This window comes from Echeneis naucrates, chromosome 10, assembly GCF_900963305.1.
Source record: "Echeneis naucrates chromosome 10, fEcheNa1.1, whole genome shotgun sequence".
NCBI classification, from domain to species: Eukaryota; Metazoa; Chordata; class Actinopteri; order Carangiformes; family Echeneidae; genus Echeneis; species Echeneis naucrates.
In genome coordinates, this window is record NC_042520.1 from 10211220 (window position 1) to 10227064 (window position 15845).

General features: G+C 42.2%; 2 protein-coding genes across 4 annotated transcripts; both read right to left on the minus strand.

Annotated features, from left to right (window-relative positions):
- Positions 1–3078: 3078 nt before the first annotated feature.
- tgfb5 (transforming growth factor, beta 5) lies at positions 3079–10382 on the minus strand. Its single transcript, XM_029511819.1, has 7 exons — positions 8975–10382; positions 7481–7644; positions 6697–6829; positions 6494–6604; positions 5244–5424; positions 4720–4873; positions 3079–3575 (listed from the first exon to the last, which is right to left on the minus strand). Exons 1-7 carry the CDS (start codon positions 9330–9332, stop codon positions 3417–3419), a joined length of 1260 nt encoding a protein of 419 aa, XP_029367679.1. The 5' UTR covers positions 9333–10382; the 3' UTR covers positions 3079–3416.
- Positions 10383–12327: 1945 nt separating this feature from the next.
- Positions 12328–15523, minus strand: trmt112 (tRNA methyltransferase activator subunit 11-2). 3 transcript variants are annotated; one of them, XM_029511822.1, is made up of 4 exons: positions 15346–15523; positions 14701–14802; positions 14030–14107; positions 12328–12745 (listed from the first exon to the last, which is right to left on the minus strand). In XM_029511822.1, exons 1-4 carry the CDS (start codon positions 15418–15420, stop codon positions 12644–12646), a joined length of 357 nt encoding a protein of 118 aa, XP_029367682.1. In that variant the 5' UTR covers positions 15421–15523; the 3' UTR covers positions 12328–12643. The 3 variants fall into 3 exon arrangements, with proteins under 3 accessions (XP_029367682.1, XP_029367680.1, XP_029367681.1); XM_029511820.1 differs by having other exon boundaries at positions 14030–14122; XM_029511821.1 differs by having other exon boundaries at positions 14689–14802.
- Positions 15524–15845: the final 322 nt, after the last annotated feature.

Consider the following 15845-nt stretch of genomic DNA (forward strand, 5'->3'; position numbering starts at 1 on the left):
ACAGGTTTTACGGGGAAGGCTGGAGAACACTTTGTATCTCTTTAAGCTATTTTAACAGCAGAAGCAGCGCAGATAGAAACGTGACTGTTCAGTAAAGACCAACACATCAACAACATCAAAGGCTCAGTTCACCAACATCGTTTCTCTGCCCGCCTGCAGGGGCATCTTCTCAGGCACAGTTTTGATTTTATCGAGGTTTTTATAAATATGTATGCCATGAATGGTGAATGAATGCAGGGGAATACTTCATTAGGTCATTTTTCCATCTAAAATTATTATTTTTATTATAATCTATTCAGCAATGTTACTTTCATTGATTCACACAAACCAGAAAGTGTCTCAGACATTTGGCCTTCTATATATAGTATATAGTATATATACATATGTTTACTCTGTAATTAAACATGTTTGATCATATATGCGACTATTATTACAAATGTACATGGACCTAAGTATGTTAGTATGTGGTCATTATGTAATTGTATTGTTTATGCATGTGTGTTTGTTTTTGTATTTGAAATCTTAATTTGTAAAATAACTTGTCACCACAGTAAGATAAATATACTTCAGCTGAAAAAGGGAATACATGACTCATGAAAAGAACTGAGAAAATGCGCTTTTACTTGCCACCGCTGCGTCTGTGTTTTGGAAGGTTTGACCCTAGACTTGAGTGTATTGTTGCACTTTATCCAGAACACACCACAGGAAACAAAACAGATGCTGTTTAAATCCTCATCGTGTCTGTCACTTTCCTGCTAACTATGAGTGCTGAAGTGTCCAGCGGTTTAAAGGTTCATGCAGGTTCTGAACCCCACCGCCGCCGTATTGTCTGGTTTTTTCTAAGCCAAGATTACCAAACCCAAAACCGGTGACTGGGATCCTGTTTGTTGTGTTGGCAGCCGTTAAACATAACACCCAACACAAAACTAAGTGTCTCTGCAGACACAATCTCCCACAAATAACTAAATGTGAATACATTTCACTGTTACTGTTGGTAAAAAGATGCACTTTTTCACGGCTGTGAGTGTGATCCAGCCTACATCAGCCTCCCTTTACAGTTAGTTTGTCTCGCATCGTCTGTCTAACGCTGTATCTTCAGTGTTTCAGGTCAAAATTGATCCTTGTTCAAATTCATCTGCCAAACCCGAGAAAAAACAAATCATCGTTCTGTAAAATCTTTAATGTGCTATAGCAACTTGTGTATTCAGCTGATCGTTGGCAGGTTTTATGGAAACAAATTTATATAAGTACCTGTGCTGCCATGGTCGCAAATATTTATATCTTAGTTAAACAAAGTTATTTATTTTATTATAGATGCAGTGCGGAGGGGACGGGGCGACTGACTGAGCCTTTATGTGATGACAGTTCCAGTTTCTAAAGGCAGTTTGTCTTTAAATATGGAAAAGAAATCATAAGAAAACACTTCATGACCTCAGCACTCAACAAGCACAGATGAGTTTCCAGAAGTCGGGACTCAAAAAAACAAAAAAACGATACGTTTTAGATTTTCTCCCTTTTGATCAACATGAATTGCTTTACTTGTCATGGTGACAACAGACCACGTTTGCTTATCTGAAAATGGTAATGGGGTGAAAACAACAGAAATTAACTACGAGCTAAAAACATAAATGCCACCATATAATTATCAGATAACCAAAATCTAAGTTCCATTTACCCCCACTGAAAATGAACGAAGGCAAAAATAATAAAGAAACCCAACTATTGACACGACTCCACACAATTAGAGGTTCATGAGAAAATGTTTATCTGTCTGTTCTGTCTTTGGAGCAGCCGTTTACTATTCTAACTTAAACATTAGTATTTAGATTGGTGGTATCTTGAATGTTTGCCATGTCCAGTTATACAGCATTATTTTGACTAACATTCGTCAGCCAATCAGAAGCGAGTGTTTCCTGTGGTCATGCAATGATGTGAGTAAATGGATGAAAACCACCGACTCGGTGAACATATCCGTGACCGGACAACCTTGGTTGGCAGTGTTGGACCGCCTCCAGGAGAGCTAAGACTTTATGGTCAACTAGTTTTTTTTTTTTTTTTATATTCTGAAAATGTAAAATATCCCCATGTCACTTTCAGCAGAGTCACAGACAGAATATCTGGTGTTTTTGCACACAGTAACACAATACAAACCGTGGAGTTTCTCTGTGCTATCACACATGACCTCACCGGCCACATACACACACACACACACACACACACACTTGTGTAGTTTCTCAGTCTCACACAGACACACAGAAACCACTGGCATACCAGAGAGCCTATATTTAAAATGAGCCCTGGGGATGTTTTTTATTTTCAGCATTTAGACGTTCTATCAAAAGTGGTCAATGTGGATACTTGGGTGAAGAGAGAGAGAGAGAGAGACTCTGTGTGTCTGTGTGGGTGAACATAGGTATGACACAATATAATCCACGCAAAGGAATAGCAATGAGTCACACGTTTTTACAATAAGATAATGAACGCACATTCACTAAATGAGCATGAGAGTGTGATTACAGAATTTTTGAGCCAGACCCAAATAGTTACAAATTCGCTAAGGCTGCAAAATACCACCTTCCAAACTTGTAGCTGTTCCAAATACAGCCCTGTCATCCCATGTCTCATTTTCAAAGCCTCTCTTTTCTCCCTCTCTCCTCCCACCACAAATCCCAGAACCTCGAGCAAAGAGTGAGAGAGAGAGAAAGAGAGAGAGACAGAGGAGATGAGTGGAGTATTTAAATGTAGCATTCCGTGAGTGGTCGGGTCGGTGTCTGGAAATCTTTCACATCCTGTTTACGCCGGGCAGATTTGAGCCCAGGACCGCAGAGAACTGGCAGGGCCTTTGCCTGGACACAGCTCCTCTCTCTCTTTTCTATCTGCTCTCTGCCGCCCTCGCCTAAAGATCTGGGTCTGCAAACCTTTCCATACCGCCTCCTTCCTATCAACACCTTCAAACCTAAAGCAAATAAGCACATGTCCAGCTGCCCACAACTGAGGTGGAATCAAAATCCTGATAAAATGAATCTTTTTTTCATACATCAGGCACCAAATATGGCCAAATCACACACCACCCTCGTTTTTAATATCCAGGTACAGGTTTAATACAGCTATGTTGTCATATATACAGTGTCTTATATGAGAGGAAAAATTCCAGAGAAGGAAGAAAAACAACAAGTTTTCATGTCCATTAAGGAATGAGTGGAAAGTCCTGCTATTTGGGTGGGATACTGTAAAAAAAATAATATCTGAAAGGTCAGGTAAAGGTATTCGACAGTGAAGGTTAATGAACAAAGGAGCCGTCTGTCCTCTCGTCTTTATTTTCCCCCTGAGCGAAGCAGTTGGAAGTTTCAGTCCTGCTATCGCCCCCCTCCCACCCCTCCTGCAGCCCCTCACCTGGTCCTCTGAACTCGCTTCCCTCAGCGGCACTTGCAGGATTTGACGACCATGTTGGAGAGTTGCTCAACACGTGGCGTGCGGCCGATGAAGTACATGATGGTGAGGGGCTCCAGGTCTTGAGGAACGCAGCAGGGCGAGGCGGAGGCTTCAGGGTTCAGCTTGTTGTACAGTGGCAGGATCTGACCAGGGGAAAGAATCAAAGGAAAGTTCAACTCCTCAAAGCATATTTTCTCTTCCCTGCTATGAATAATAAACACAATTGTTCCAAAGTTACAGTTTTGGTTATTTCAGACTTTCTGTATTTGTGCTTTTGTACCATACAGATGTGAGTGCGGTTGATCTTGTTGCAAACTGCAAACCAAGTAAATCAAAGTGTATAAAAGCCACAGTCTCTTTGTGTAGTTCATGAAACTGACTCACCCAAGCACTGAATCAAAGAGGAGTGAATGTGTGAAACTTAAAAATTACAATAAAAGGAATCAGTTGATAAAAAGTGTCAAGTAAAGGTGAAAAACAACCATATCACAAAGGATTTGAGCGAAAAAAGAAAATGAGTGTGTGAACGCAGGCAAATGAGCATGAAGACTAACCGGCCTTGTTATGTCATCACACATTTACATAAACATGTAGGTGAAAGGTGACAGCCAATATATGAGGCTCAGGCTGACCACATGTCCATTCCTTGTGACAAACAATCAACATCCACTTCCTTTAAGGGTGAATATCACCCCATTTTTGGGTTCTGTACATTAAAGTCTGGCTAAAAGTGGACTTAGGTCAGACCACAGCATTTCTCTGCAGAGACTGAGGAAGGATGTAGATTTCTTGTTTTGACTGGAGTCACTGTTTGTCACTGATCGGACACAGATGATTCCTATTTGTATAACTGGCTGTGTTTCATGTTGGGAAGTCACTATTTCCATTCAAAATATTGAGTTAAAAAAAAATGGCCATAAATCTCCAGATTGGAGCCAAATAAGATTTACAAAAGAGAGCACATTCGCTTTCGCTTCACAGTATTAGAAATGGGAACATGATTGGTTAATATTACTTTAATTCTTTAAAAGTACTTTTTGGATTGAAGTGACTTTTCCATTTAAGTAAAGAAGATAAAATGTTGCTTTAATACAAATAACACTGTGGGGGGTAAAAGGTTGACTAACATCAGGAACTATCTGACATAAAACTAGATAAACCACACCATCAATCAGGCCAAGTACCATAAACAGGTTTCAGGACCGAGTACAACACACGTTTCAGCCTCCACCAATAACATTTTTGGGTATAATTTGGGATTCTAATCACATACATAAAGCCACTCACCATGTTGTAGTGGTTGTTAGCGCTCCAGAGGTAAGGACAGTTGCCAGCACAAAAGTTAGCTTTGTAGCCTTTGGGCTCATGGATCCACTTCCAGTTGAGGTCGCGCCTGAAGTCAATATAGAGTGAACGCAGGCAACAGCCCTGGTCCGAGCCACTGAGACACACAGGGAGACACACAATACACAGTTCAGCTCCCATGGTGCTTTTCAAGGTCTGGGGCAAGGGCCCAAAGTTGGGTCATGGGAAAATAACCGTGGGTCACCGCCGGAGAAGCAGCCATCACAAGGTAATGACTAAGAAACACTGCCAGAGTTTTCTCCTGCAGTGTGAGGTAGTCTAAATTAAACACTGCAGGCCTGTTGGCCAGCAGTCTAAACACACTGTCTATATTGTTAGTTGGGCCACACAATAGTCTGAACTGAGTTTTGTGTACAAAAACAAAACATAGAAAGAAACCCAAACAAATGCTTGAACAGCGCCGATGTTGGTGTACTTCCACGTGAGGCGGCCGGTGTGCAGCCTACCGGGAGCAGGTTGTGCTGTCGGCGGCGGCTGCCCTCTTCTTGCGGTTCTTCTTGGCCGGATTGTCGACTCTGTCGCTCGGTAGCAGGGTGAGGATGAGGTGTGGCGTCTTGGTGCTGAAGTCTGCCTGGCCTTTAACCTGACCTGGTTTTCTTATCCGACGGAGCTGCTCATCATCTACACCTGTGGCAAGAACAGCAGAGAGCGCGTAACATCAAAATCAGCTTCAGCTGCAACATTGAAATTTCATACAGTCAGTAGTTACAATTTTCTTTATCATACATGATGCATTATTCTGAAATGAGTTATTCTGCATAATACGTGCTATAACATTACTAATACTATTATAATGACAGCATATTTTGATGCTTTGATGCTTTTAGCTAGGTAACATTTTGAATGCAGAACAGTAGTGTGGCTTAAAGAAGAGCTCATTGTTATTCATCTCCCAGCGGCAGGGCAACACTTCAAATACTAAGTGTGTGGCGTGACTCCCATTAGGTTAAAAGGTAAACCTCAGGGATCACACAGAAATTATAAAGAGAGAAAATACTGCAGAAATTGTGTTTGTTTTTTCAGACCTTGATCTAACTTTCTTAATTTGTTAAATATTGACTTCCTCTTCAGGACTCTAAGAAATACTGAGCTGAATTTTAAAAGGGAGCATTAATCAATAGTACAAATGATATATGCAGCTTTGACAAGAAAATATAAACTCAGTCAAAAAGCACTGAGTTAATATCTTTGAATTCCGGCCATTTTCACGATGAATATGTCAGAAAAGGTGTTGGTTCATGAATTTCTAGTAGGCGTGTTTTTTTTTTTATACTTACTGGAGTAGAGCATACATGTGTTCTGAGCTGCAAGAGCACAAGAGCTCAAAACATGTCCTTGCTTGTCATACTGAAAAGTCAAAAGTTAAAGTAAAAAAAATAAAATAAAAATAAAAAACGGCTTGGCCCTGCTGAATATAAACGATGATGAAAATGCAGAAACAGTTTCTCGGTTGTTCTCATGATCGTCTGCAAGTGACTCATGAATCATTTTGGAGGCCCGTACAGAAGAGGCTCCACTATGTCTTCACATTGGGTGACCTGCAGGATTATTGCAGCGCCACAAGCGCTATTTATGGCCTTAGAAAAAATTTACAGCTGAGCTGCTAAAGCGACCTCATCTGTTTAGCCCCAGGGAGTTATCTGGTGAACTGCCTCTGAGTGTGGTTGGAGACGAATCATCAGATACTGCAACAAACCTGCAAACAGGGCCTCCAGTTCCTCACTCTTATTGGGGACAATGTTGTTGGTGGATGGGACGAAAGTGCAGCAGGGACAGTGGACGCCCAGTTTCAGGCCGAGATTATTTTCTGAAGTCAGAAAAAGAAAAGGACGCACATGAAAATGATCTCTTCAAACACAGTTGTATGAATGACCATGAAAAGCCTGTGATAAACCTGACCTGGGTCTGAAACCCAGTCCTTAACGGTTTCTGTGACATCCACAGAGATCCAGGATCCTTTGGCCCTCGGTTGAACAGTGCGGGAGTCAATATAACGCTGAGTGGAGGTGCTGTCTTCGTCTGGCTTCAACAGCTGATGGAAAAATTAGGTCTGACTGACATGACAAATTGTAATGTTTTGTGGAACAGTGGTACAGTGGTTGTGGGGCACAGCCCCCCTGTGACCCTGATAGAGAAGGAGTATAAATAATGTATGCATGGTCACTTTATTCTCCCCTTCTAGGCAGATTAGATTATAATATTATAGATTATAATTTTCCCTGTAGGGGCAGAGGCACGGATAAGTGATACGAATGACAAATGACTTGTTTAAAAAAAAAAAAAAAAATCAATAACCTGCACAACTTTAATCTAGCATGTGGATTATGTTACCTCATTCACCTGGGACAAAAGATTTATGTACAGTCTCCCTCAAGTCAACATAAATACGGATTTTGTGTCATAATAGTCTTGTTGGCCCGGTGCCTGAAAGTCTGAAAGGAAAAATCTATTCAGCAGACAAACTGAAATGGTATTCCTGATCACATCATCAACATTATCTTTCGGAGGAAGAAACGACCCAGACAGATATTTATTTGTTCTGGTAATCAAACAAGATGAATGTCGCCTGATGTGAATTTAAATAGGCGTGGATTTAGTGTCTGCATTATTGGATGTGACAGCTTAAAAAGGTTAAGCAGGATAATAAATGCTGACTACATGCTTGTGTCTTACTGTTTCTTACCTGATAGATCTCCACTCTCTGCTCCGAGGCCCGAGCCTGCGGGTTGGGAGCTCTGAAGATCCTGAACTCGGCCTTGACCAGGGTGCTGTTGGTCAGGTCGACTCCACTGACGTCGAAGTGGATGACTCTGTAGTGGGGGTTGGGTGCTACCGGCTGCACTGCATCTTGATGGAAAGAAAAACACAGAGGATGACTAACAGCCTTCTTAGACAATACTATATTTATACTATTGGTTAAAACAGCACTGTGGGGCTGATGCATTGTCTCGAACATAATTATTGCTGATGAATGTCTCCAACCTAAATGACAGGTTTGCGTGTAGCGCGTAAATGTATCTGAAATTTAAGATATGGACAACTGTTGCATCCAGATGGGTTTTACTGTAAAACATCACCCACCAGTGTAACGCTGCGCTGGAGAACGGAGCGCCTTGGTAAAGCGTATAACTACAGCACTGCAGGAGGGGTGACAGATAAATAGTGGTAACTTTTTCTTCACCTTTCCCTCATTCTCCCAAACACCACTGCCTCCGCAGTGCCACGACTGGTTTGAATAGGCAATGACATGCAGTATTTGTTTTTATGTGCTGCCTGTGCAAATATGGTGATTAAGTTACATTTTAAAGTACTGAACACCATTTCAGAGAAAAAACATTGTATTTCCTGTTCCCTTTACCAGGCCTGATGGTTTCAGAGATCTACCCTGCAGATAAATATATTATCAAATGTAGCTCAGCTATTTAAGTCTCTGCATTCATAAGTAGTCCAACATGGAATAAAAGCTCAACAACACACTATTCATTTGTGTATCACTCATCAACTCCAACAGTGGATGCTGCAACTAGAGGCTGGTAAATGAAAACATAAATTAATTGCAATTCCAGACAATTTGTCTACATGAAGGTTATAATTGTTCACAAATCCTGTACATTGACCACCGTATGAAATGTCTGCATAGCTGCTCATACTGCTAATATCTACATTTTGGTATTTAAACCACTGTTAAAATACTACACTTACGTAAAACAGATTTATATCTATAATATACAGTGCATTGATCCAGACTGAACTACCCAAACTGGACACATTAAAGTGGTGCTTATGTGTCAATACATCTGCAACTTAACCTTCACAGAATGGACCAATAATTTATTTTACACATCGACAGTCTGAAGTAGATCTGAATGCTTTGAACATAGTATGGGAGGGAATGTCAGCTCACTGAGGGGAGAAGGTAGAGGTGATTAGACACAAACAAAAAAACAAGACCGCTGGCTCCCTGTCAGCTGGGGTACCAGGGGTCAAAGGTCATTGAAGCTATGAAAGCTTGTCACACTAAACGTGTGCTTGTGCTGTCAGACAGCCTTTTAGTCTCACATCACAATCTTTCATTCTAGATATGAGCGCCATGATATTCTGGTCTGGATGATCTCCAGGAGGCTTCTTTGGGCCCCTGGGGCCCCTGACCCCACATGGAGCTCACACACGGACTCACTTGTGTTGGCACGAGGAGGCAGCATGTCAATCCTCTGGACTTCTTTGGCATAATAGTCCTCCTCGCTGCTCTCGCGCTCGCACGCGGAATCGGTGAGACGCGCGCGTTCCTTCAGCAGCTCCCGCGTGCTGTTGTAGAGCAGCAGCACCTCCGGGGGCACCGGGGCCGGCGGCGGGGCCTCGTCCTCGTCGGGCGGACTGCGGATCCGGAGCTTGCTGAGGATCTGCCCGCGGACCGCCTCGATCCGCCGGGACTTCTGCGCGTCCAGGTTGATGGATTGGCACGTGTTGAGGCCCTGGACCGGCAGCACACCGGACCACTGGAGCAGCAGCAGCAGGAGGAGGCGGGGGGGCCACATGGTCCGGACAGGAGCGGGGGGAGTCCGGCTCCAACTAAAGACTAAAGCTCGGCCTCAAGCCGGCACGGAGAAAGCCGTGCGTAAAGAGATTTCAATTCTAACCTGAGGGTTAAAAAAAATCCACCATCCGCTTCTAAAAGGATCTTTTAGTCAGAGCTTCATGTGGAAAATGAACCTCACATCTGCTGCCTTCACATTTATTCTAAGGTAGATTAAAACAGACGCGCCTGCTTACATCAGACTAATAAAGGCGCTTTGTCATTTCATCTTTACGGTTTGCTATAAACTTAATAAGGAACTATTGTGGCGAAATCATTACTCGATTGCCTTTAAACGCTAAATGACAGCACACAACCATCAAACCCCCTCGTTAAAACTCAGATTTAGTGAGTGGAAATCTGGCTGACACCTTGGTGTCTGGAACTTGGTGTGATGTCTATCCGCGTTAAAAGGCGATGAAAGTTAACTGAAGTCTGTCCGTCAAGGTCGGCCTTTATCCGTCTCCGTCGTCCATCCTCAGGTGGTTCAACAGCTTTCAGGAGAAAAGAGCCCTCACACGGGCTCAGCCCATGTCGCAAATCCTCCGAAGAAAAACCCGAGTTCACTTCATCTGAACCCGCAGCGTCCCTGCGCCTTCACCTCCCAAAGAGCCATCTGTGGAGCAGAGAACCGGCCCATGCCCGTTTGCACAAAATCTGGAAGCAACCTTAAAAAAAACCTAATGATCCTCCCATTCCCTGTAAGAGGTATACAGAAAGCAGCCTGCGCCAAAAACGTAGGAAAGAAACGGTTGATTTATGTTGGAAAAGCCACGGTGGGCCTGTTAATCCCCCTCACATAAACATCAAAATACGGAAAAAGTCAGACGACATGAAGCGACGTGACGCAGAAAAATATGAAAGAACTCCTTGTGCACTGAGTAAATTACAGATGCCGGTTTAAAGAAGCTGCAGCTCGACGCCTGCCGGGCTGAATGCGCTGCAGAAAACACAGACCTGCTGCATGTAAGTCCGTTATTGTGCGGCGACAGTGTGAGAAAGGCTCAGAGCTCCGGACCGGAGCGGTCCTGGAGGGAGGGACTGGATGTGGAGAGGTGGGGCGGACTGCCACCAAAGTCAAGGCAGCGTGTGATTATGGAGGCAAGAGCCATCTTCCTCTCACAAGAGGTGGCACGCACTCAGATGTCTTTTCCCCATCAGGAGGTCAGCGGATCCGCTGGGCCTGCCGAGTTCAAAGCTTCATCACTTGACTGAAAAAGAATGACATCAGAAGTTTAATAAGTCCAGATAATGACCGTGCAGGAAGTTAGAGGTTAGCTCAGTGTCGTGATTGCTGTGGGAGAAAGAAACATGCAATTTAATATCAGTCAGGCTTTAAACGGCTTGGAGGACAAATTCTTAAGAATATTTATTATATGTTGATTTTTTTTGTTTTTCTTCGGACACTGTGAGCTCCATTCTGCTGTTGAACACTGATGGATGTTTCAGTTTAATGAAGGTGACAGAAATGCACAAGCTTTTAGGCAGATGTGAAGCAAGTTGGCTTTTTATATTGTTTTAAAAAGAGATCGACCCCCACAATGACTCCTCCAAACTAACATCCAGGTAACATCTGTAACTGTGTTTTAGGTAAATAAGAGTTTCAGTCATCACGATTTTAAGCAATTCTGCAACATCAAAGTTGTGATTGACTCTGGGAAAAGACTCAGAAAGCACAAATATATATTTCGGAGGTGATAACACAGAAGTACCTGAAACAAATGTGATCTATTAAAAAACTGCATGTTACAACAAAATAAATGTTCTGATTTTGAAAAAGCTAGAATCAGTTTATCTGCTTTCTCCTGTTAAAGAGGTGCTGCTATTATGTTTTATGCCATTCCCTTATTATTTCAACCCAGGTCGCAATAAATGCTCTTCAGCTGGCACGAGAACACTGAAGTCATTAACATGAGACATGAACACAACTACCAGCTGAAGGTTTATTTTCTTGCAGATGCATTGGTTTCAATATTTGCCAGAAACATATTTCTTTAAATGTCAAACGAAATCTTGAAGCATCATAGTATTAAAATTGAAGATGGTGTATTAGTCCATGTTTAGTCAGGATCTCAGTGTGATTTCCAGATTCGACTCACTTGGTGTGACAGTTAAAGGCTTATCCTATTTTTATTAAATGACTGCTGAGAGCCCATCCATTTTTATCTCTATCTTTTCAAGCTTTCAAACCAGCACCCTTCTTTCTTCTTTGTTCCTCTCCAGGCTCATTGTTAATTACAGTTCAGAACTTGGAGAGGACTGTTAATCTGTCAGGGGTGGCTTTTATTGCTGCACTTCTGCCATCCCATTATACTGTTATTATAGTTGCGGGTGCAGGCCTGTAATTGCTGTAAGTAGAAGGGAAAGGTAGGAGAGACTCGGGCTGCCCCAAGGATTCTGGTGTGAGTAAACCCCCCTCTTCCCCATCTGTCCTGGCAAAGTTCCTAAAAATGATAACACTGCCTGCAAACAAACGGGCTCCTGTTCCAACTTGACTGCTGCTGCTTCACACAGCCAGAAACTGGGAAGACACTTAATTTGTCTTTGTGGAGCTCAAATCTATTTTTCAGCAGTGTTCTTAAAAATATAATAAAAATATGTAAATAAATGAGCAGGCACACTCTGGGGCACCTTGGATGAAAGGAGTCTGCCTAGGTGCAGAAGTGTGTGCGTGTGCTGTAATATGTGGTTTAAAAGGAGGGAGAAAGAGAGAGAGAGAAAAGATAGACTTCCTCAAAAACAACTTCTAGCCTGCCTGCTTTTTATGTCCCTTTTCCTCAAAGCCAAATATAGACAAGCCACTGCCACGTCATCTGGCCCTCAGCACTTTCTTAAACCCTGACAGAGGGCGAGATGGGGTTCAGAGCGTCAGCACACACAAGTGGGGGTAGATTTTTAGCATGTCTGTAATAAAATGGACTTCATATTTTCCACAAAAACCTAAAACAATGTGGCTGTCATGGAAATCAGGACAGTTTTATTTAAAAAGAAAAAGAGCGTGAACAGTTACAAAAATAAATACAGATAAAACCACAGGGGGTTACTCTCAGGGGAACATTTCCACCCATTACTCTTCAAACCTTTCTCTCCATTGGCAGCATCAGCCACTCAAAAATGTCCTAGCTGCGATCAACCAAACCCTGTGACCTATTGCCTCATGGCACCAACTCACACCAGAGTCCAGCTCATCTGCTCTCCCTCTGAAAACCAAAAGTCCCATTGAGTGACAGTTAGGGGTGAGGACGCGTAGGGGGAAAACTGTTGAGCTGGTGTTTATGCCTCGTCTTCGTTGAGCAGCATGTTGGGGATTCCTCTTGAGATTGGGAACTCCCTTCCTGACTCCGGACACTGCAGACAGCCCTCCAACACCTCCACCTGTAAACGCAGACAGAGAGAAGGTGAGAGGCCAACAGATACCCTCAGAGTGAGGCAAAGTGTAAGGTTTTCTTGAACTCTGTCTGCTTCCCACAGAAGCAAACACCCTCCAAATTAATATTGGCCCATTCACTTCACACTGTTCCAGTGATCAACAGGGGGCAGTAATGTGCCTGAAAAATGCAGGTGTTATACTCAATTATAGCATGAAAACACTGATTTAAACAATGCAGGAATGAGAACAGTGTTTCCACTGTAGGATATTACCCTAGGACTTATTGCTCACAAGAAAACTCCACACGCCACATTTACATTTTGTTTCTGTCTGCTTCCTCGTTTTATCACTTTTTCCAGCTTGGGATTAGGCCAGTCTGTGACCCTAACACCATTAATATATAAACAACCTACAGTGAAAAAAAGGAAACCCCCTCTTCAGAAACAATGTTTCGAACTTTGTGGGAAAAGCTTATACGAGCTTCTTTCCTGTAACAACACGATGGTGCAAAGCCAAATCCAACTCATGATCACAGTTGGACCTCTCTGATGTCATTTTGACTGAATGGTAGCAAATCTCTGCAGCCAGGCCGGAGTACTGAATACTGTGGAGAGCCTTTGAGGACTAGAGGCTGTTAGAGGCTGGCAGCAGGTTAATGCCCACAGAGTTGGAGAGATGTGCTCAACGTTGTGCAATGTGGAGAGACAGTCAACATTTAGACGCACAGTGAATACATTGTACCCTTATCTGACATCTATAAAAACTTCACTTTCCCCCACTGAGCTTTAAGAACAGGGTAATGGTAGTGATAAAAACAGGACAGTTAACTCGGTCATGGAAACAAGATGTAAATATTGTGATGTTTCACGGTTGTTGTTAGGTGAATATTTAAAGCGTTCAAATGTATTCACATAAGCCTTCACTGTGCCGAGTGAAAAAAAGAACAAGACACTGAGTTGGGAACCACACAAAGTATGTCAAGAATGTTAAGTTGGTGTTCATTTGACTGAAGATTTAAAGGCACTGGAACAACATGTACCAAGATTTTGTCAAGTAATTTTTAAGCATAATCATCAAGCTGTCTCTGGTTCCAGCTTCTTTTGGCGATACCATCAAAGCACTGGGAAAATGTGAAAGGTATATTTCTTTTGTTTTCAGATATTCATAAATACAAAAAAATACATAGAGTAAACAATAAGCACACTCATAATAAAAACAGTTGCTACATGATTACATAGTAGCATTTTAGACAAATCCACCGGTACAGGCAGGAATGGGAAAGCTTTTACCTCTAATAGGATTCTGTGAACTTTCTTCAGAAATTCTTCGTTAGTTTCGTAGTCTGCCACCAGCTCACCAGGCAGATCCTGCCGATGGCCCAGCTGGACGGAAAAGAGATGAAAGGAAGAACTTAAACTGCACTCTTGTACCAGAAATAAATATGAGCATCATAAAGATTGATACCAACCACCTGCACTCATGGAATGCACTTAGCCAATCAATCAATCAATCAATCAATCAAATCAAATGTCACTGGTTGAAATCCCCAAACAAAATTGGAAATTTAAGTCATAAATCCCTTTAGTGGGAAGAAAGTGACCTGAAGCCGACATCTCAGGGATGCCTCATAATTTTCAGTAAGCGTGTAATAATGTTACATCTGTGAAATACTTTCTTTTTGGCAATATTCTCTTCAGTCACATTCATTTTTTTTTCCAATAAAAACTTAGTGTATATAATGTATATATTGTCTGATGTACAGGAATGGGAGTATGCATGTATGTTCTTAACTAAATATTGATGGGAGTGACCACGGGAGTTACATATAGTGACATAAAGGCATCTTATCTTCCCCAGCACTGACAGTGTTCTAACACTCCCATAGGTAATTGTTGTTGAGCCAAAGTAAAGCCTGGTTCCCTGAAGGGTTATAATGAGTCTCTGCTGCAGTCAGACTCACCTCCTCTGCAGCCTGGACCAGAGCACTCCACTCCAATTTGGGAATCATCCGGCTGACAAACTGAGGGTTGAACTCCACCTCGTTCACCTTCACCTCAGTTGCCTAAACACACACACAGAGACACACAAAAACACAAGACATACAAACTTTTTTGCTTGTATGAATATTCTGAGTCCCTGTCAGACATGGCAGGGTATAAATAAAATGAGGAGATACACTATTGTAGCCCAATCCAAGTAGTCCGATTTACATTCACCATCAATATTGTCTATAGAGTTCAAAATAAAAGTTTATATTGACAGTCCTACATATAGAAGCGTTTTTATAATCTGGCCCAGTTATGTTTATAGACGGGGACAAAACACCAGAAACTTCTGGGGGAAAAGTAGTTCAACTATGACCACAATAACAACTTACACAACGACGGTGTGGTCAAAAACACGTTTCTAACTTATGTAAGGGGGGTTTTCTGTTGGGTTGAATTGCCTTGAAATACACACGGAGCATGCCAGTTCCTTTACAGTTATTATCAACACGACTAATAATCCTAGTGATGACAACATTGCAGCGTTGATTTGAGGAAAATTACACCCTCCTCGGACTCGTGCCGTTAGCATCGATGCTAACCGGGTGAGCTGAGTTTACCTTGATGAGCAGCGGGTAACCTTTGGTGACTCCCTTCACATGCGAGGTCAACATGTTGTGTGTTAGTAGCTTCATGTTTACAAACAGACGCTGGACACCCAAAGCTGAGAAAACAGACAATAACCGTTTAGCTCGTTCAACACGTAAGTCACGCTGTTCAGTTTACATGTGGACCGGAAGTCTGGTTGTTGCGTCGCATTAAAGCTCCCCCACCCCTCAGCCTCACCACCTTTGGTTCCTATTAAGTGTCCTCAATAATGTCACTAATTAACCCAGTCCTGGCCCTTATATATGACATTTAGTATACAAACAGTTATTACCATTTACCATTTCATCTAAATACTCAGTTAAGTGCTGGTGCCACAAAATTATCCTTGGTAAATGTTCTCGGCTACATTCAACCAACCACAACTAAATATATTTATTTGTGTTAATTGTGCGAGATAAACTGAAAAAATGCAATAAATGGTTCAGTTTTTGTAGTCAAATTTTTTATTTTT